We start from the raw sequence: 20048 nt of genomic DNA, 5'->3' as shown, positions 1-20048 counted from the left end.
ACCTTTTCTCCTCTCCCCTTTCTTACCTGCGCCAAAGTTAACAGTAGAACCATTCCCTTCGAGAAACGACAAAGTAGCGTATGGAGACGTCGGCTTCGAAGCACCAGCGCGGCTATTAATAATACATTACGAGGCAACATTTATACAATTTGACTCAGAATCCCACCATAGAGAATAATGACTAGCAAGGGCGTTGGATAGGGGCCTAGAGAAAGGTAGCTCACGGCTTTTTCGGCCCGCTTTCCTTCTCTAGTAGCACGCTTAGGTACTGGAGATCATCGCGAGCCTTGGGTTCCCGCTCATAAATCGACTTGATAATCTCCCACTCGCGGCGGGACATCTGGTGTGCCTGGGGCAGCAGAAACTGTACGGTGGGGACCTTGACAAAGGCCCCCAGAACCTCGTGGGCTGTGTGCTGGCCGGCCTGTTGTGCCTGAATCTTTTGAGCTTCCGTCATCTGAGCAAACGGTGGCGGGGGACTGGTCAGGTTCGAGGCGTTGGGTGGTGTGGGTGCGGGCGGCGGAGCACGGCCATGCGCAAGGTGCGATGGAATCGGAGTAGCTATCTGCCCGGGCGTGTTCCCATTGGAAGGGGAGCCCGCAAGGCCGCCGTGTGGCGTGGCAGGCGAGAACCCAGGGCCGGGAATCGAGTTGCTTCGCTGTGCATATCCCTCGGTGTTCAGCGCGGTAGCTACTGCAGGTGTCGAGGGAGAGGCAATAGGTTCATTCTTTGGTTGAATGGTCTCGGAAGGCTCATTACGGTACACAAAGACTGCTAGCAGCATGGGCTCGGTTCGCGTCTTGGGGATGAAGTTATCAACCAAATTCAGCATGAACTCGGGGTGATTGTTCTCCCCAGGAGGAACAGGCACGAGATATGTATCCCGAACGTTGCCTGCAGCCTTGTTACCGACGACACCATATCGTTTCTTGCTGACAAAGTAGTCAACTAGGGCGTTGTATTCCGGCTGCGCTTCCGGGGAGGTCGGAGTAAGACCGACTACGACTATATCGGTCAGGTTGCTGTAACGAAGGCTGCAAAGATACTCAATGGCACTCTGCTCCGTAATCCGGCCGGCTACAGTCATGCGTTTCGGAATGAGCTTGGACCAGTGCCCCAGGTTAGCAAAGTTGGCACCACCGACGTGCTTTCCAGTAGCCTGGAAGTCCGCGATGGAGCTCATAGCCAGAGATCCTCTCCAGACAATGTCGGGGTCTGTTGAGTCTTCTGTAGGCGAATAGGGCGGTGAGTCATTCTCGTCCTCCAGCATTCGGTCAACGTCAGGGTCAAAACCAGGGCCCGACGTGTTGAGAACAGGCGCGGAAGGTCGGCGACGCTGCGCCTGGGTTGGTGATTTGACTTGAGAGAAGACTTCAGAAATATTGAATTTGGACTGGCTGGGCGAGCGTTGATCATCCGGTTGCTTGGGCGACTGAGCCATGTCGTAGTCAGTGCTCATGGACTCTCGTTTGATCGGTTCGCTTGAGTCGGTATTTGCACCACGTCGAGCGCCCCCCCCGCGAGGTATTGGAAGCTCGTTAGTATTCGCCATGCTCTCGTCTTCCACAACCTCTTCGCCCTTGTGGGTTCTTCGAACGCGAGGGCCCGTCTCTCCAGTGTAGAGAATGGACTGCTTCTCTGCCTTGGCCTTCATTTCCGCCGTCTGCTTCTGCATTTCAGCAGATGCAAGCTGTTCCGATGTCATGACTGCCAGCCCTGCCGGTGAATGGGCCTTGTGAACCAGACCATCGACAAGCTCTGGATTGTTTTTGAGGTTAAACGTCAGCGACTTTATCTGCTGATTGTATTCCTTCTGGCCCTTGCTGGCTGGATGCGTATCGAAGACTGCGCGCTCGATCTGGAGAGCATACAGCTCCGATGTGCTCTCTGTAGTGCTATCCTTGGGAATCTTGGCAGCATTATTCTTCTCCATTGCTGACAAGACATGCAGGATTGATTTTTTCAGGGCCTTGGCCGGCCCAGCTCTGGCAGTCGGTAAGTCGGATATGGTTGTGGCCAAGTCAGCTGGCGGTGTGTATTGCACGTCCCCGGCAGATGAATCGTTTGCCGAGACGCGGCGCAACTTGGAGTTCTGCACAGTCGTTAGTGGCCGGCTCCATCTGAACATTTAATGTGTTGATACATACCTTTGGGTCGCCGTCCTGAGAGTCGTCCCGCGACTTTCGTTTGCCTGGTCGACCGCCAGATTCGCGTCTATCTTTTGCTGTAGCGTCTGGAGCTGGCGAGGCCTTGGCCTTGCCCCGGCCATCTTTTTCAATCTCGTCCTTTGGATCACTTGCGCGTTTCCCTTTTGGTTTCCTACCACCCCTCCTCTTTCTGCTTGCCACCTCTTCCTCGTGGGCTTTGCGTCGAGCAATCCACGGCTGCTCTCCCTTGGCGATGCCATCTAGCAGCTCTTTGTGGTCTTGCGGACGGCACTGCTCGCACCAGTAGTACTCTGGGATCTCATCCTCATATGAGCTCACGCCGACGCAGACGTTATGTTGCCACGCGTAGCATGTCTCGCACGAGATCCAAGCCTCGCCCGAGTCTTCGTCTTGCTCCGTAGCGCCACAGACGCATCGGATAATCTCCTCGGGCTCTTGGGATTGCTCTTCCTCGTCCTGTGCCTTCCTCGACTTCTTCGTTTGGCGTCGTTTGGGGGCAGCGGGTTGCTCGAGCTCGTCAAAGGATTTTGTGTGCTGGCCCTTGGTCGCGCGGACTGAGCGCCTCGGTTCGGGTTCGCCTGCGAAGAAAGAGTTAGTATGAGCTGCGAGAAGAGCGGCATCAGGGGGGGGGGAGGGCAGGGACGACGTCGCGCGACATCAGCGCCGCGCGCCATCTCGGGGGCGCAGAGTCGCGCAAGCGACTCAGGTAATGGGGTGGTTTATAGCTTACCGGACATGGCTACTCGGTCAACGCAGCGCAATATGCAGTTGCAGGAGGCTCGCCTGCGATGGTATTCTACTGTTTAGGTACCTGATCCAACAGGTATGGGGCGGTTTACGGAGTAGGCAGGCTTTAAGCAGAACTAAACGCGAAAATATCCCCACGCCACAGAGTATAACAGTCTGTGTCTATCTTGCGGATTTGCAACAGCAGAAATGGGTTGCGTAGGCTGGCGCAAAAACGCCCAGAGTCGCGTTTGTGACGAGCGAGCGCGTAGCTATTAGGAGTGGTTCCCCTTTGATTTTTTCCTCTTGCCGATGTGGGCTGGGAGAGGCTGGCTAGCCCCTGTGTCTGAGCAGTTATTAGGACTTTGAGATGGTCACGTAGCGGTCCGAAGCCCACTTTTTGGGAAGAATGTAGAAGAAGAGATGAGAAGAGATGGGAAGAGATGGGAAGAGATGAAAAGAGCACGTAAAGACGGGGAGGAGTGATGGATACCGATACGCCGAGAAGCTCGAAGAGTCTGTAGAGAGGGTGATGATGGTGATGAAGGTGGCGAGGGGAAAAGAAAAAGCTGCCTGTCTGCTTTGGGGGGGAGGAGGATATGAAATTCGAGCCGAGCAAAAATACGTCAGTTTTTTGGGTGGAGGCTTTCAGCGAATTACAAGCGTCGAAGCAGTTTTGGTTTGGCAGCTGGCAGCTGGCAGCCAAGCAGCCTAGAAGCCTAGAAGCACCTAATAAAATAGGTCATCAGTGAGCGACAGACAGTGACGCGAGCCCAGACTGGCGCGGGCAGGTGGCGTTTTGGTGGACAGTCGTGGATGCCTAACGGTTCAGGCCAGATTTCCAACCGCAAAGTGCTCTGTGCTGTTTGCACACGCTGGTGACTAACTACGGCCAATCCTCGGCTAGCCACTCCACACCCGCCCAAGCTAACCTTACCTCTCCTCTGTCCAGCCAGCAGCCCTCACAACGAGCTACGCGGCGGCCGTGCCTGGAGCTTGATCTTGATACCAGCCGTCCCATCATCCTGAGCTTCGTGACCCTACCAACGATTGGCCCTTTGCAACACACAATCGCCACGATTACCCGCGGCTTCCATTCTGTCCCCTCGTCATCTCTCCTATTAATTACCAGAAACGACCCATTTGTAGTTTCCGCGCGCCCGCGACGCTGTCATCATGTCTCGTCGCTACGATTCGAGAGTATGTAGCGCCTTCACCATCACAGCTCCATCAGAACGCTTCCAGCCTAACTAGAACTCAGACGACTATCTTCTCGCCCGAGGGCCGACTCTATCAGGTTGAATATGCGCTCGAAGCCATCTCCCATGCCGGTACCGCCATTGGCATCCTGGCAAAGGACGGCATCGTTCTCGCTGCCGAGCGCAAGGTCACATCCAAGCTTCTCGAGCAGGACACCTCTGCCGAAAAGCTTTACGTCCTCAACGAGTATGTCCTAATGAATCTCCGACGTCATTGTCCGCAACCTGATCAGTCACTGACCCCCGCCACCTGCAGTAACATGATCTGCGCCGTCGCTGGCATGACAGCCGATGCCAACATCCTCATCAACTACGCCCGCCAAGCCGCCCAGCGATATCTCCTAACCTACAACGAAGACATTCCCTGCGAACAGCTCGTACGCCGACTCTGCGATCTCAAGCAGGGCTACACCCAACACGGCGGTCTCCGACCGTTCGGCGTCTCCTTCATCTACGCCGGCTGGGACCCCCGTAGAGAGTTCCAACTGTACCTCAGCAACCCGTCAGGAAACTACGGCGGCTGGAAAGCCACCAGCGCTGGAGCCAACAATGCCAGTGCCCAGAGTCTGCTGAAGCAGGATTATAAGGAAGACTGCACGCTGCAGGAGGCTTGCGCTATGGCCGTCAAGGTCCTGAGCAAGACCATGGACTCCACGAAGCTGAGCAGCGAAAAGAGTAAGCAGCTCCGTCGCTCAATGCCAGACTTATCTTGATACTTATACTTTTTTAGTCGAGTTCGCTACAGTAGGCAAGACCGAGGACGGCAAGGTGTACCACAGATTATGGAGCGCGGATGAAATCACGGCTTTGCTAAAGGAGCATGATCTGGCCAAGAACGAAGAGACTGAGGAGAAATAAATGCACATGCAAGGAATTGGGCTGAACTGGGCTGATAGATATGAGGGAAGGCATCCTTCCTTGAACTATGTATAACAAACATGACACAAAATGTCTCTGAATGGTTCATATCGTCAACGTAGCCTAGCTCCTGCTGCCGCCTCCGCCTCCGCCTCTCAATTGGCCCATTTCGAAACCAGCATCCTCTGGCCCAGCTTCCTCATCGCGGATTCGTTGCCAAGTTTGATTATCAGTGCCTGGAGGTGGATAAGGCTGGGAGCAGAGCGGGCTGGTCAGAGGAGGCCAGTGCCTACGGTAGCTCCAGTATGCTATGGTGAAGCCTAGGATCGACCCAACACAAATGTCATACACGTCATGACGATAGTCCTCGCATCTAGAAATGGCAATAAGGGCCGCTCCCACGAGCGGTGTCAGGCAGAAGAGGGCACGGCTGAGGTCACGGCCGCCGGTCGCCGTCCTGAAGATCTGAAACTGACCAGCAAAGTACAGACTCACAAAGCCGAGTCCCGCAAAGGAAAAAGACGAATGGCCAGAAGGGAATGATCGCCACCCATCCTGCAGCTTGTGTCCATCAGCAGTGGTGCATACATCAATGGTGACTAGCGTATGGGCCGTGGTTCCAGCCTTGGGGTGGCATCGATCTAAAAGGTCAGGTCGCGGTCGGCCGACTGCATTCTTGATGACGTCTGTCAGGAATAATGTCAACGCGATCGAGATCATGAAGGAAATATAGGTGACTTCGTGCTTGGCGACTGGCGACCGCATAATCAGGTTGTACACGACGAGCACCCCAAGCGGAATAAAGAAGGCGTATACAAAGTTCATGACTGCCGCTTGTTAGGATGGCCGAAAACAACGGGATCAAAAGCAAGTAGTCTCACCGACAGGCACACGCTCATGTTCTGCGTGGGGAAACGAGATTCGCAGGTCATCAACACTGAACATGCGATGAAACGGGGTCACGAAGAGAACCAGCTGGCACGGGTGAGTTAGTGTCGCGTGCTCGCAGATGCTGCAAGGAACGAGCAGCTTACGCATATCCAGCCGGCAAGAAGCAGAAGAAAACCAACATATTCGGGAGCATGGGATGTCTATATAGTGATTCCGTTAGTTTCTTTTAGGTCTGAAGTGGTGGTATCGCTGGCTGACCATCCAGAGCCTTGCAAAGGGCGTTGACGGGATCCTGACAGGACTGGAAGTGCCACGCAGCGCCATTGTCCCGAGCTCATCGGGGTGTATACTTGTATATAAGCAGCCCAGATACGTCTTTTACGCCATATGAATGCGCACTCTATCGCTGAGCCGGCGCCTCCGTTGATGTGTTTGATGCAGAAGACGTGTCAAGACCAAGAGCTAGGTACTTGGGGGTGTTGAGCTCAGGTACGCAGCCGTAAAGACAACCTTGGCAGCCAGTCAGTGGCGCAGTGCCCCCACAGAGCTTTGACTGGTAGCATCATGGTTTGTACGCAGACGAGACAAAGGAATCCGTTGTTCTTCGATGAGAGGCCGAAATGATTATTGCGAGCATATCTCGTCTAGAGATATTAGTTGTACTTGTACCTAGATTTGGTGGTATGCCCACGAGTTCGTCGCCTGGGTACTTGTGAAGGGTAAGTAGCCGTTGTAGCTCCACCAGAAACCCGCTCTCCAGCCAGAAGCTTGCATTTTATTTCCCACCTGGTTTGCCATCTTAATCTGCGCCAACCACTTCCCAAGACGCACATTGATCGGGGAACGGCTGCGGAAAACCCATGAACGCGTTACTGACTGAATAATACCGCCCATAACCTGCTTTCGATGCTCAAATCGACATACGTGCCGTCAGCGGCGGCGGTGGCCAGCAGCGCGCCACTGCCACCAGGCTGGACAGAACACACGGCACCGACTGGACACACATATTATTACAATGCCGAGACGAAAGAGTCGACATACAAGCGACCGGGCGTCGCCTCTGTCCCCGAACCGTTAGCGCAACCGCAGCAACCCTATGGGCCATACAGTGGGATGCCTTCACTCGCCGACCCAAGAGTTGCCAATGCATATCTCGCCCAGCACAATCGCGGACCACAGCAGCAACAACAGCAGCAGCAACGCCAGGATCATGGCAAAGGTGCTGTGAGACCGCGCCCACAGCCCACAGATAAGCCCCGGAGAAAGGTTCCCATCCCGGGCCACGAGCCGTGGATCCTCGTGTACACCAAGTATTCGCGACGCTTCGTCTACAATTCTGCCAAGAACACAAGCTACTGGCGCATTCCAGAGAAGCTGATGCCGGCAATTCTCGAAATGGACAAGAAGCGCCTACAGGAGAAGGCTACGGGCGGCAAAGATACAGCCGAAGACAAGGGCGACGATGCTGGTGATGACTCAGAATATGAAGAAGTCGAAGTTACAGACGATGAAGGTCAAGAAGACGATGACGCTGCGAACCATCCTAATAAACGACCTCGGATTGATGACGATGCCGAGGAGCACGAAGAACAAGAGCAGGAGGCGGAACAAGACGCCGGCCCGCTTGAATTTACAGAGGACGACATTGCGATGCAATTACAAATGATGGGCGAGGAGTACGGGCTCGAACCAGGCGAATACGACGACGGCAATACGCAGGACTGGCCAGACGGCGCGGAGGGCCTGGAATTCTCGCAGGAAGACGCCGAGCTCCTCTTCACCGACATGCTCGACGACTTCCGCATCAACCCCTACAGCGCCTGGGAGAAGCTGCTCGAAGACGGCAAGATTGTAGAGGACCCGCGCTATACCGCACTCAGCACGACCAAAGCGCGCAAGGAGTGCCACGACAGGTGGTCGCGCGAGCGCATCGCTCAGCGCAAGGCGCAGCGCGCGCAGCAGGAGAAGCAGGACCCGCGGGTGGCGTACCTCGCGCTCCTGCAGGACAAGGCCACGCCGAAGCTCTACTGGCCCGAGTTCAGGCGCAAGTACAAGAAAGAGGACGCCATGCGCGACGCGGCGCTGCCGGACAGGGACCGGGAGAAGCTGTACCGCGAGCACATCAACCGCCTCAAGATGCCGTCAGCGTCGCTCAAGGCGGACCTCACGGCCCTGCTCAGGGCGCAGCCCGCCGCGCTGCTCAACAATGCGTCCGCGGCCGGCGGCTCGCTCCCGAGCACCGTCCTGGCCGACGTGCGGTACATTTCGCTGCCGCCCAGCGTGCGCGATCCCCTGATCGAGGCTTTTGCGCAGAGTCTGCCGCCACCGCCGTCGTCGCAGAGCGGCGGCGCGGACCTGGTGGCCGCCGAGGCGGATGCGGAGCGGAAACGGGCAAGGGAGAAGCGCGAGAGGGCGCTGGAGGAGCACAACCGCGCGGTGGACGCGCAGCGCCGGCGGCGCGAACGCGACGTCGCCATCAGCAAGGCCAGGCTGCGAGAGGGCGAGATGCACCTGGACCAGGCGATGAGGGTGGACAAGAGGGGCCTGCAGGGCCAGCTCGCGGCCATGAAGATGGATGGGGCGCAGCAACCGCCGCCGCCGCCGCCAGAGAGCTAGACACGATGATACCCATGTGGCGTTGTATTTGAGGGGCAATAGAAACTGTTTGTACAAATTATGCTTGCGTATAATGTGATTTTACACCTCGTCGAAGAAGTGAAATGTGCCTTTTTGCCCTCGATCATCTTTTTGTGATTGATCATCCACTGCTACAGAACTTGCACGTGGTTTTGAACACAATTACTTGAACAATGACGGGCCATTCTGAACGGAATGGGTTTCTTTTTTCTTCAAGTTCGAAAATTTTGAAATCGATGGATTGATTCAATGTGACCACCCGAGAAAAAAAAAGAAACTAAAATAATCGCTGATTTTGTATAAAAGAAACAACTACAAGCAGTACAGACAGCCAGTTACCTGCTTGCTTGCTTGCTTGCTCCCTCAGGCTACTCTTTTCCATCCTTCTTCCTCTCCAAACTACAAGGTACGCAAGATGGTGAGAGATGCGTGACTAGCCAGAAATAACAAAGCTAGTGAAGGAAAGTGAAGATGAAAAAAAAAAAACTCTCCCACAACCATATACATGTGTGATGCTGTGCGGGCAAGGGGGGAATCGACGGTAGAGAAAAGAGGAAGCCAAAATACGATCTTGGACAAAAAGGAAGAGAAAGGAGAAGAAAACCGTTGAATCTGGGTTGGAGACTATTTTTTGTTGGTTGAGTTTCGGGTTTGATGCTGGTTCTCGGCCTTGAAAATGCGTATATATATAGAGAGAGAGGTATTGTTGATCCATGCTTTGTGTAGCTCCTTCTAAAAGCTTGTATAGGTAAATTTAAATATGCGTGGGATATACCCCCCTTCCTTTCCCTCCCAATATCCCCCCAAAGAAGAAAAAGAAACCAAAATGAAAAAAAATATTGTATTTCAAGTCGTCATCGCATTTTTCGTCTAATCTTGCTCATTATGCTTCTCAATCCATATATGTGCCGTACATGAACCAGTCGTCGTCCATCCAGTTGACGAGCTCATTGTACAGAGCAGGCTCGGATTCAATCGGCATCGGTGGCGGCGGCGGCTGCGGGAAGCTGTTGGTGAGTCCCAGCGCCTGCAGGTGAGAGTTGCCGATCTGGGGATCGACGTGGAGAGGCGTCGTCAGCCTTGCGACCAGAATTTGCAAATCGTGCAGCGATTCGGTGCATGATTTATCGGTCGGGTCGCTCTTCAAGCGGGCGCAGCCGTGGAGGATGTCGAGGGCGAACTGGATGTCGGCGCTCCTGCTGGCGTTTTGTTCGGGCGACACGCTTTGCTGCGGGTAAACCAGGCTCTCCAGTATCAGACACACGGCTGCGCTGAAGCAGTAGTGCAGCATGGCATGGAGCGGCTTCGGGTGGCGATTGATGGTCATGAAGTGGCGGGCAAGTTTGATGTTGTTGCGCGCGGCGTCAATGCACATTCTGAGATGAGCCAGTTGTATGTTGTACTCTTTGGAGCTGGCTTGCGACATGAGACGCTCAGCGACGGACTTTTTGACGGCGACGAAGAAAAGCGGGCGCGTAGCGACAATGATGAGTTGGTTGTATCGCATGTGCAGCATTACGCAGGCCGGATCGTTGCTCAGGCCGTCCGGTGACAGCTGCAGGCGCAAGGGCAGGGTGCTTTTCCACTGTTCCAGCATCCACATGACCTTTCCAGGACTCTGTGACGAGTCGCCGGAGCCGTTCACCGAATCCCAAGGCGCTATCCTGTAGGTATTGCAGACGACGTAACCGGAAATGCGTGAGAGTTCGACGTGAGCGCGTAAGCCGGCTGCGGGCGGCATGCCACTACATGGGACGAGTTAGTTTGACTTTTGAACCGCAGTCGGTAGATGCGGACCACTTACGCAGCATCAGAGGGAAGCGGGATGCGGATTGCGTCGTCGGCGATGACGGGCGGACGACCCATCAGGCAACTGAGCCATCTATCCAAAATGTAGACGGTCCAGAAAATTCGCTTGCCTTTTTCATCTACCCAGCCGCGGTGTGCCCCAAGCATGATGCAGAGATGTGAGGCAGCAGCAATGTGCATATAGGCAGAATCTCGCTTGCAGACCTCGACGAGATGATATGCCATGAGCGCGAACGCAGAGACATCCTGTATCGAACAGCGACCGATATCGAGTGGGTTCCGGAGTAGCACGCAGGCTCTCGCAAAAAATGAGTCGCTAAACTTGATGTCTTCCGACTCGTTGATTGGCGGCCAGGGACCAGTGCTGTGGGCGGCGATGGCAAAGGCAGCATGCGGGAAAGCCAGCAAGCGATATGCGTCGAGATCAAAGGAGGCTTGATTGGGAGGGACGACTGGGGCTTGTGGCGGCTGTCCGAGGTCGCCAAACCAGTAGATGCCGCCGCTGGGCCAGGCGCCGTTGCCGTCCTGGACGACGTATCTGACTTCGGTGAGCATGGAGACCATGGAGCTTGGCGGCGGAAGCAATAGAGGGTTCACATCCTTTTCATCGAGTGGGCGAGAGTCATCCGTGGGACACTTTCCCAGAGTGGACAAGAAGGCGCTTCCATCGTGAGGAGCGGGCTGTTGGTGGTGGGCAAGCGGCAAGACGGCGCCGATGAGCTCCTTGAGATGATCGAGAAAGGTGGCACCGCTCGTCTCGCCGTGGAAACGGGCGGTGCCGTCAGCGTCATGGAGGAGGCGGCCGGTCGTGTGGTCGTCATCCAGAGGCTCGGATTTGATTATGGTGCTCTGGCCGGAGACGCTCGGGGCAAAGTGGTTACTGGTGGAGAAGGGACTGTGAACGGGCGAGATGGCCGAGGGAGGGCTGCCGGCAGCGTGCTGCAGCAGCTCGTGTCGTTTGGCGGGGTCCGGGAGGGCATCCTGCAAAGCCTTTTCGTACAGCTCAACCTTTTTCTTGAGGTCGTCGAGCTCTGACTTGGAGACGGAGACTTTTTCGACAGGTGCAGGGTACACACACTCGCGATTGGCGGAAGCGCACGAGGCGCAGGGCCTCTCGCCGGAGCACTTGATGCGACGTACGTTGCAGCTATTACATCTGTAGACAAGGAGAAGACGAGTCAGGGCATGATGATGGGAGATGGAGGAGAGGGTCGAGGATACGAAAAAAGAAATTGCAAAAAATCGGAAAAATCGAAAAAAAAAATCATTTGATTAGTTGAAGGTGGATGAACAGACTTACGCTTTCGCAACACGTTTGCGCTGCTCGGGAGCTACTTTGTGGCGGCGAGGGTTGACGGGTAGCCTCTGAGAGGGCCGTCGTTCACCGTCGATCTGCATAGATGCGCAGAGGCAGGAAAGACTCAGAAGCCGAGAGAGAGGCACGAAATGTATGCCACTTTGGAAGAGGAAAACGAGAGCAGCGGTCAATGGTCAATGGTGACAGGGAGGGGCAGAGCAGCAGCGGCGGATTCTCGAGACGGAGGAGTGACAACGGCGACACGGCGACGGCGACGGCGACGGCGGCGGCGGCGGGGTCCGAGATGATGGAGAGAGGGGTATCGCTATATGTTTACCAAGGCGCTGGCGCAATGTACATGATGTCAAGGAATTGAGGGGATATGACTGTCCATCATGAGCCAACCTGCAGCAAGGTTGGCGTTTGAGGAGGGCAGACAGGGCAGAGAGACTGCTAAGGCCGAGAACGGCCGAGCAGACGAGCAGACTAGCAGACGAGCAATGCTAGCCAACGTGCAAATGGGTGATGCGAGGCGTGGCGTGCGGCGGGTGTGAGGATCAGGCTGAGAGAGAGGGAGAGTGGAGGAGCAGCGTCGCGTCAAGGAGGGCCGGGTCGCTGTGATAGGGCTGGTGTATCTGCAAGGGGCGGAAGGGATTCGCAAGAGGATTGCGAATCGCGGGCGTGGCAGGTTGACGTTGACAATGACAAGAGTAAATGCGGGAGGCAGCTTTTTTTGGGGTTGGGGAAGAAGAAGAACGGACGGGGGTTTGGTGGAGACGGCAACGTCGGCTTGGCTCCCCTACTTACCCAGCAGGTACTAAGATGGTGACTACAGATTACTCGATAAGTAATCCGCAGTTACGTTGGTACGTTGTAAAGGACAAGCAGACTTGGGCTGAGACAGGGGAGTTATCTGATGAGGGAGTGGAGGAGCAGGAGGAGCAGGAGGAGGAGGAAAGGAGGAAAGCAAGAGGAGGAGGGAGAGGAGGACAAGGAGAAGAGGGACGGCGGACAAGGAAGCGGCTGCGAGGCTCTTCAGATAGATGCACCAATAGTTGGGGTTTGCAGACAGGATGGTATTGCGGAGAAGAGAACGGGGAGTATTTTGGGGGAGAGAGAGCGAGGTCGAGAAAGAGAGTGTCGACACAGAGGCAAAAAGGTAACTGTACGAGGTAGCAAATGGAGAGACAGGCTAAAAAGAGACAGGGTACAAAAGGGCCCGGGGTCGGCCATGGAATATTGAGGGGACGGGGGGGGGGGGCATTGGTTGGGGTACCAAGTGCTATTATCTATACGCCATGTGCAAGTGGGTTTTGATTAGCTGGGGGTTTTAGTTTTTTGATATGGACAAGTTATAACTACTGGTAGTCAAGGGACATGGATGCGGACAGATGGCAAGACTGTAGGACCAATTGTCGCTGATGGAATGGACCTGGTTGATTGATTGCCGGATTGCAGATTTATAAGCTCCAGCCGTGTAAAAGATGCTGAGATGGTTATAGGTACCTGTAGGACAAACACGAAGCGCGGTTTTGGAGAGGTACCTAGGTACCTGTACTTGTGCTCGGGGCAGGCAGGCAGTCGGCACTTTAGCGGGTGACTTTGGCCAACACGCTGCACAAGATGAACAAACTGGCAGAGTTTCTCTCAGAGGCAACAACAAGCTGCAAAACAATGGGTTTGAAAAACAGGCTGAAGACTTTGATTTTGATTTTGATTTTCTCTTCTTTTTCTCTTCTTCTTTTCTCCTGCATTTTCCCGTGCTCCAGCACTGTGCCCCGGCCTCCATATAGGCGCGCCGTTCTCCAGGCTACAGCTCTCAGGTCAGCCTTCTCCGTTCCCCCACCTTTTCAGGGAGCCAGTGGGGACACGAGGCGTTGCTGCTGCCCTAGTACTGGCTGGCTGAAGGCCGCCCTCGAAAGCCTGGGCTTGATTGTCAGAGGTAGCGCTGGCGCAAGCCTGTTGTTTATTTCTTCATTAAACGCATACTTTGCTTTTTGTTCTTCAAACCACTTTCTGCGCCCTTGTTATCATGGTCTTGTTGTGGCGTAGCGTCTGACTCCAAGTGAGCGGCTTCCCTTTCGTAGCTATTTCAAGTAATCTAGGTACCCTGTAATTACGAGGACACCTGTACTTACCGAGGCACCACAACATCGGACCTTGGTGTCACTTGCAGCTCTGTACTGACAGACATGTCTAAGTCATTCGTATTACCTCGAATACTCAATATACCCAACACTTTCTATCCATTGATATTCATTATCAACAAAGATTTCCATGCCTAAACTCTCTTCTTCTTCCTCTTCTTTTCCCTTGCTGTGGCTTTTAAATCGTAACCTCCCGACTCGTGCCACAAAGCCTCGCTCCAAGCCACGACCTGTCCCCGTCCCCCCGCCTTCCGTTCGGTTCGGCGGGGGCTCCAGCACATACCTGGTAGACAACTATTGGAGAATTGATGAAATTGGCCAGCTAGAAAGAGGCGACCAATCGCTTCCTCAACAGGGGTATCAAATGCATCCCACCTACTGGTAATCCGTACCTGACCAGACGAGCCGCCATCATCTGTCACTCCATCAAACGGTCACACCACATCGCTGACTAATCAAATTGTCTGCCACATCCACATCCATCTCTCCGCCCTCCTCCAGACCTCCACATAACCACCCTCTCGCCGCTCTTATTAGCTGCAACTCACCAATCGAATCCATCGCTGCAAACTGACCAGTCCATTCTTCCACCTCCTAGCGTTGGCGTGACTCACCCAAATCCAGCCAAAACCAGCCCAATGTGCCGTGACAGCCCTGTAGCCGGCTGGTTGGCTGGTAAGCTGGCTGGCTGGCTACTGGCTGCAGACGCAGACGCACCCACCGAGCCAAACGGGCCAAGCCTTCTTGATGCTCTCGCCGCGTCGTTTCTACCCACGCCGCGTCACAGGGCTACGACATTGCCTACGCACCCGTACACGTCTTTTGCCAATCTCCAATCTCTCTTGGCCAGTATCATCCCCTACTTTCCATCGATATCGAATCATGCCGCCGAATCAGGCCCTTTACCCGTCCCCACGAACTAATCTTGATCCTTGATTGCCGGCCTGAGATGACTGGGCTCGCCCTACAAGGCGTTGCCCTCCCCGGAGCCACGCGGCCCACGACCTTTTCGACTTTGCTACGAACACGACACCCTCACTCGACTCGAAAATTACTCACCCCTCCTGAAAATGTTAGACGACGCCGTTGCCCCGGGCTGGCCTTCAAAAATCAAGGTTAATCAGCGACTGAAAAGATACCCTCCGCAAGAAACATGGCTCACACCTTTCCAACGTCCGCCCCATTTCCGCCGCCGGCTTGCTGCACAGCCACAATCTCTACATTGTTCTCGGCTCTCTTTTATTGCGGGCTTCTTACACCGTATTCCCTGCATGCCTGCCCTTGGTTGTTTGAGGGCCGGCCGGTGACGGGCGCCTTCCAATCCCACCCGTTCATGGCCACCGCTATGGAGCATGCTCTGCACGCTTGCCCGGTTTTGCATGTCCGAGAAACGGACCTGGGCCAACTTGGCTCCCACTGTTGCCTCTCTCTCGCCCCTCCGAGGCGGGCTCCACCTCAGCTTTGCCCACTCCAATGCCACCGGACCCTTGCCAGAAACAGCAGCTGCTTAAGCTCAAGGCCACATGAGACATGTCGATCTTGCATGGTTCTTTTGCGTCAACCACCAAACCCGAGAGACATGCAGGCGGAGAATCAGCGTTTTTTTTTTCGTCACTGCCACCAATCAGACATGGCGGGCGGATCAGAACCTACCACTGAGCCCGGCCACCGAGCCCGACCGAGTTTGCAAAGTTCACCAGAATTCAAGCCCGAGTTTGCTTCGGATTTTACACGACATGTCGCTCTGAGTGATCAAGTTGAACCACCATTAAATTGACAAAATGTCTTGCCAGTTTCACATTTTTTCCCTACACGTCCTTGCTGGCCATGCCCCAGCGCCGCCGGCTCCACAGATCACCATCACGCAAGACAATCGAGGCTTCAAACCTTGGCTTCCGATTGTTTCACACTTTCTCGCCATGTACATCGACTCTAAACATCATATGCGTATATCCTTTCTATGACCTTCGTAGCGTAAAATAGGGGTAAGCTGACAGAAACATTGAATCCCAAAGCAAAAGAATATCCGATGCGGCTCATTCGCGCGCATCTTCGCTAAGAATATGAACAAATTACTTTTTCCAAACTAGCTGCTTCATGCAACCAGCAGTCTATACTTTGTACTGCTTTGCTCGAAGCGCCTGACAAATTTCACTCTTACTGTTTGGAGCCGAAAATGGACTCGACAATTTCGCCCGATCTCGTAGCAAGAACCGACAAGAGAGTATCGCTCAGCTGCATCACCTCGATTAGCATTCTGTTGTTACCTATCCGAAAAAAAAGTGCTCTTGTTCTTGACTTACTCCGTGGGTTCCCTCGCAGCATCCCTGCAGCCAAATGCCGGCGTCGGCGGCCACTGTCCCAGGCTTGTACTGGACGCGATAATCACGGCCGACGGCGATCTTGCGCTCGCCCTGCTCCGTGTCGACGTTCCATCCCGTGACGCCCTTGTTGAACATGGCAGTTCCAGGGACAGCCTTGGGCAGCATGTCCCAAGTGCTCTTGAGCATATCAATGTGCGCGTTGCGCTGATAGCCAGTGGCCGCAATGATGAGGTCTGCAGACAGGATCTCCTCGTCGGCAGAGTTGACCACACCATCTGAAAGCCCGTGGATCTTGACCTCCAGGCGCTCTCCGTTGGACTCGATGTTGCTGATCTGGCGGCAGCCCATGATTCTATGGGGCCAGCTGCGCTCATCGGGGCCGAGCGTACGCTTCTGAGAGTACATGCGCTCAAACAACTCCTCAATAAGCTCCAGACGTACGACGCCGTAGTTTGTGGCGCGAGCATCGACAAGAAACTCACTCCTGTCCTTGGCGGATTTGGGGAACAGCGAGTCAATGTACTCGGGGTTGAAGATGGAATTTACGCTAGACAGGTGTGAGTAACAACAACGCCACTGCTTTGAGTCGTGGCCAGAAAGGTACTTACAAGGGCGAGTCATCGCTGGGCTTTAGGAATTCCTGGCGCATCACGAGCTGGGTGCTCGAGTTGGGGTATAGGTTCTGTATGTTGTGGAAGATCTCGGCGGCACTCTGTCCGGCGCCGACCACGACCACCTTGTAGGCGGCATTCTTGTCAGAAAGAATCTTGGGCACCATGTAGGCATACTGCGAGGAGTGCAGGATACGAGGGTGCTTGATAGGGAAGCTCTTGGGGAAGCTGGGCTTGCCGCCCGTGGCGAGCAGAACGTTGCGCCCTCTAAAAGTCTGCATCTGCCCGCTGGCGTTGTCTCGGGCCTCAACAGTGAAAAGCTTGACAGTGTCGGCCTTTTTAACTGCCGGCGTCACCGACACCACCTCATGGTCGTACTGAACGAGATGCTCGAAATGACTCGAGCACCATCTCATGTAGTCTTCGTATTCGATGCGAGCTGGGAGGAATGTACCGAGGTTGGTAAAGTCAACCAAGCGGTCGTGTTGGTGGAGGTAGTTGAGGAATGTGAAGTGCGATCGAGGATCACGGAGGGTCGCTAGGTCCTTGACAAAGGAAATCTGCATCTTGGCGCCGGGAAGAAGCATACCGGCGTGCCACGCGAAACGAGTCTGCTTCTCCAAGAAGAGGACTTTGGGAGCCGAACCGTCGGGACGGAGCTTCTTGCCAGCGGCCAGAGAGTCGTGGAGAGCAATGGCGACGGAGAGACTGGCGGGGCCGAAACCGACGCAGACGAGGTCATATTCGGCATCGAGATCGGTGGCAACGAGATGAGAGGAACGCTGAATAGGCTTGACGCGTGAATCGACGCCATTCTTGACGGCAAGAGACTCGGGTGCCGTGGCCGCACCATTGGTAGGGACCGCGCCGTTGGTAGGAGCTGTGCCGTTGGTAGGGACCGCTACAAGCTCAGGAGCAGCAGTGCCGTTAGTGCCGTTCTGGTGCACGGTAGCCGCGGTGCTCTCATCTCCGCTGGTTTCTCGATGAGGAGACATGGTGGGCTCTCAGATCTGGACGATGACAATTGCCGGTGGGGAAAAAAGAAGGTTGTTAAAAAAAAAGGGCAAAGAATCTCTTGGCAAGGTCAGTGAGACACCAGTAACAGTGCAAGTTGTCAACAAGCCTTACAAGAGAAAATGGAAATAACAAAGAGGCCTGGTAGAAAGAGGTCAGGTACCGAGGCACGCACGATTGAGTCGTGGCAAGAGGTTGGGATATATAAGGTGGGAGAGATGTGGGAAGGGGTCCAGGTAGGCCTGCATGGAGGGGCAACGCTCTACATATATATTTGACGGATCTCTTGGACAGACGCCACACCGGCTGGCAATGGGAATGCCGGTCGGGGGCCGGACAGGATGGGCGCAAGAACATGCCATGCTTCCAGCAGCGTCTGCCGATTTCAGCCGTAACTGGGGTGGTCCATGGAGCTGCGGATGGAGCTGACTCTAGTTTTTGGGGCTTTGTAGCTATTCTTGCGTCTCCTGGCACTACCTGGCACTACTAATCTACACAGGGAAGGGGAAAATGAAGAGTGCCGGTGAGAGGCAAAATTTAGACAAGGTGTAGCGCCGGACCCGTTGCTCGGCATTCAGCAACCCCACGCGGCCACGTTTAAACACGACGACCATGGGCCAAAATCTCCGCCTAGAGTTTGCCAGATAGGGTGGCATTGAGCCAGTCATCCAGTCAGTCTACAGCAGCCGGGGCGATGGTTTCATCAGGCTGACTTTTACGGAACGGTCCCCCCTCCCTTCCATTCCCTCTGCTACTAATAGACGCAGGCTGTCAAGGTTGTTCAATGGAGCCGCGAGACTCCTCTTTGGCCGTGGCCTTCGGACATAGTCCACCGCTCCGCAAGAGCTCGGAGAACGGGCGTGTCATCATCAGAGACAAGGAGCAGCATGCAAGCACACGCACTTCAAGGCCCAAACCCAGGCAAGCAAGCCAGCGGATCCTTGTGATGCTCGAATGCAGTGTAACATCCACATGCGCAGCTTGGCAGCATTGCCTGGCCCGTTCAGCTGCTCGAAGAGGGAGGACAGGGTCATGACGGGGGGGCGGGATCCCAAGCAGCGCTTCGGCTGGCTTGTTTTGGGATCTGAGTGATACCGCCGCCGCCGCCGCCGCCGCCGCCCCCGTTCTTGTCCCTCCCCGCCGGCTGGAGCGCCTTTTCAGGAACCTGAAGCAAGAAGGTAGAGCCCTGCATTACCCATGTTCCGCATATAGGCTCTGAGCCTCTGACGCACGCACACGCACACTCCCTCTCTGTCGCTCCCTCCGTCTCTCTCTCTCTCTCTCTGTCGCTCTCTCTCTCTCTTTTGTCACCCACCACATCCCGATTGGGGTTCAGCCGCACCAGAAAAAAACCCCAAAAAAACTGAATAAAAAGCTAATTTGAAGACTGGAGCCAAAGAACCAGGGCCTGTCATTCTGGCGGGAGGGGCGCGAAACACTTATATTGTCGTTTTTCTGAGAGCGCCATGTGGGGGGTGAGCGAATTTTTATCTGATGATCAGATAACAAAAAAGGATCTGATAAGATCCAGAACCTGGTAACTCACCCACTCACCACCAATTGGCTCGCTTGTTTCTTGTATGCCCCCCCTTTGCCTCTCTCTCACTTGTCCGCCTCGTCGTGAAAATTTTTCCTCACCTTTTCTCGGTAGCCTCGAGGATCTGCTCTGGGAAGCCGCCATGCCTCTTTTTTTCCTCTTATACTGAGTAACTCCACAGTACCCGAGACTTTTAATGCACATCCACCCCGACAAAAAAACACGACAGCTGTTCAATTGCCGGCTATATGTGTGACGGATGGCCCACACGCACCTTAATTGTCGCTCCTCGGAGCCAAGGAGGAAAATATATGAATAAATCAAAGGTCATTTGGACAAGATGATATGCACTAGTCGAGCCTGTCAAGCTAGAAGAGCAGTAGAAGCTGCACGACTGGTGGGAAAACCTTGTTACCGGCAAACCTGGAGAGAGACGGTGCCGGGGGGGGTAACAGAGCAAGTAAGTGAGAGACAGAGAGACAAAGAGACCGAGAGACACGGACAGAGAAACAGAGAGAGACGGAGGGATTTATTGGAGCCGCGCTGCACCGCGTGCCTGTCGGCGATGGGGCACACTGTGCAGAGACTAACTAACAATAATGAGGTCGTCCACAAGAGAAGCTACGTAAATCCGCTGGCCGGGGCGGTGGAACCTTTTGTCTTGCATTGGCTCGTTAAAAAAAAAAACTTTGGGGTGATTATATTAGTTTAGTTTCTAAAAAGTAGCCTCTATGGATGCCACACCACTACACCACCACACCACCACCACA

General features: G+C 54.6%; 6 protein-coding genes across 6 annotated transcripts; 2 read left to right on the top strand and 4 right to left on the bottom strand.

The window, feature by feature from the left end:
- Positions 1–220: 220 nt before the first annotated feature.
- Positions 221–2905, bottom strand: V2A60_002827 (Adenylosuccinate synthetase-domain-containing protein; the record flags this gene model as incomplete). The annotated part of the gene is made up of 3 exons (XM_083254172.1): positions 221–2092; positions 2148–2746; positions 2899–2905. 3 exons carry the CDS (start codon positions 2903–2905, stop codon positions 221–223), a joined length of 2478 nt encoding a protein of 825 aa, XP_083110298.1.
- Positions 2906–4070: 1165 nt separating this feature from the next.
- On the top strand, positions 4071–5011 carry V2A60_002826 (proteasome core particle subunit alpha 3; the record flags this gene model as incomplete). Its single annotated transcript, XM_083254171.1, has 4 exons — positions 4071–4094; positions 4156–4340; positions 4410–4828; positions 4884–5011. 4 exons carry the CDS (start codon positions 4071–4073, stop codon positions 5009–5011), a joined length of 756 nt encoding a protein of 251 aa, XP_083110297.1.
- Positions 5012–5134: 123 nt separating this feature from the next.
- On the bottom strand, positions 5135–6226 carry V2A60_002825 (phosphatidic acid phosphatase type 2/haloperoxidase; the record flags this gene model as incomplete). Its single annotated transcript, XM_083254170.1, has 4 exons — positions 5135–5838; positions 5893–5986; positions 6046–6102; positions 6161–6226. The coding sequence occupies 4 exons, from the start codon at positions 6224–6226 to the stop codon at positions 5135–5137; spliced, it is 921 nt and encodes a 306-aa protein (XP_083110296.1).
- A 582-nt stretch (positions 6227–6808) lies between these two features.
- V2A60_002824 (uncharacterized protein) lies at positions 6809–8518 on the top strand (the record flags this gene model as incomplete). The annotated part of the gene is made up of 1 exon (XM_083254169.1): positions 6809–8518. The coding sequence occupies one exon, from the start codon at positions 6809–6811 to the stop codon at positions 8516–8518; it is 1710 nt and encodes a 569-aa protein (XP_083110295.1).
- Positions 8519–9431: 913 nt separating this feature from the next.
- Positions 9432–11746, bottom strand: V2A60_002823 (uncharacterized protein; the record flags this gene model as incomplete). Its single annotated transcript, XM_083254168.1, has 3 exons — positions 9432–10284; positions 10344–11495; positions 11649–11746. The coding sequence occupies 3 exons, from the start codon at positions 11744–11746 to the stop codon at positions 9432–9434; spliced, it is 2103 nt and encodes a 700-aa protein (XP_083110294.1).
- Positions 11747–15949: 4203 nt separating this feature from the next.
- V2A60_002822 (L-lysine 6-monooxygenase (NADPH-requiring)-domain-containing protein) lies at positions 15950–17722 on the bottom strand (the record flags this gene model as incomplete). Its single annotated transcript, XM_083254167.1, has 3 exons — positions 15950–16027; positions 16096–16663; positions 16725–17722. 3 exons carry the CDS (start codon positions 17720–17722, stop codon positions 15950–15952), a joined length of 1644 nt encoding a protein of 547 aa, XP_083110293.1.
- Positions 17723–20048: the final 2326 nt, after the last annotated feature.

This window comes from Cordyceps javanica, chromosome 2 (genome assembly GCF_051103115.1).
Source record: "Cordyceps javanica chromosome 2, complete sequence".
Taxonomy (NCBI): Eukaryota; Fungi; Ascomycota; class Sordariomycetes; order Hypocreales; family Cordycipitaceae; genus Cordyceps; species Cordyceps javanica.
Note: the sequence above shows the minus strand (reverse complement) of the source record. Positions and strands in the feature narration are given on the sequence as shown.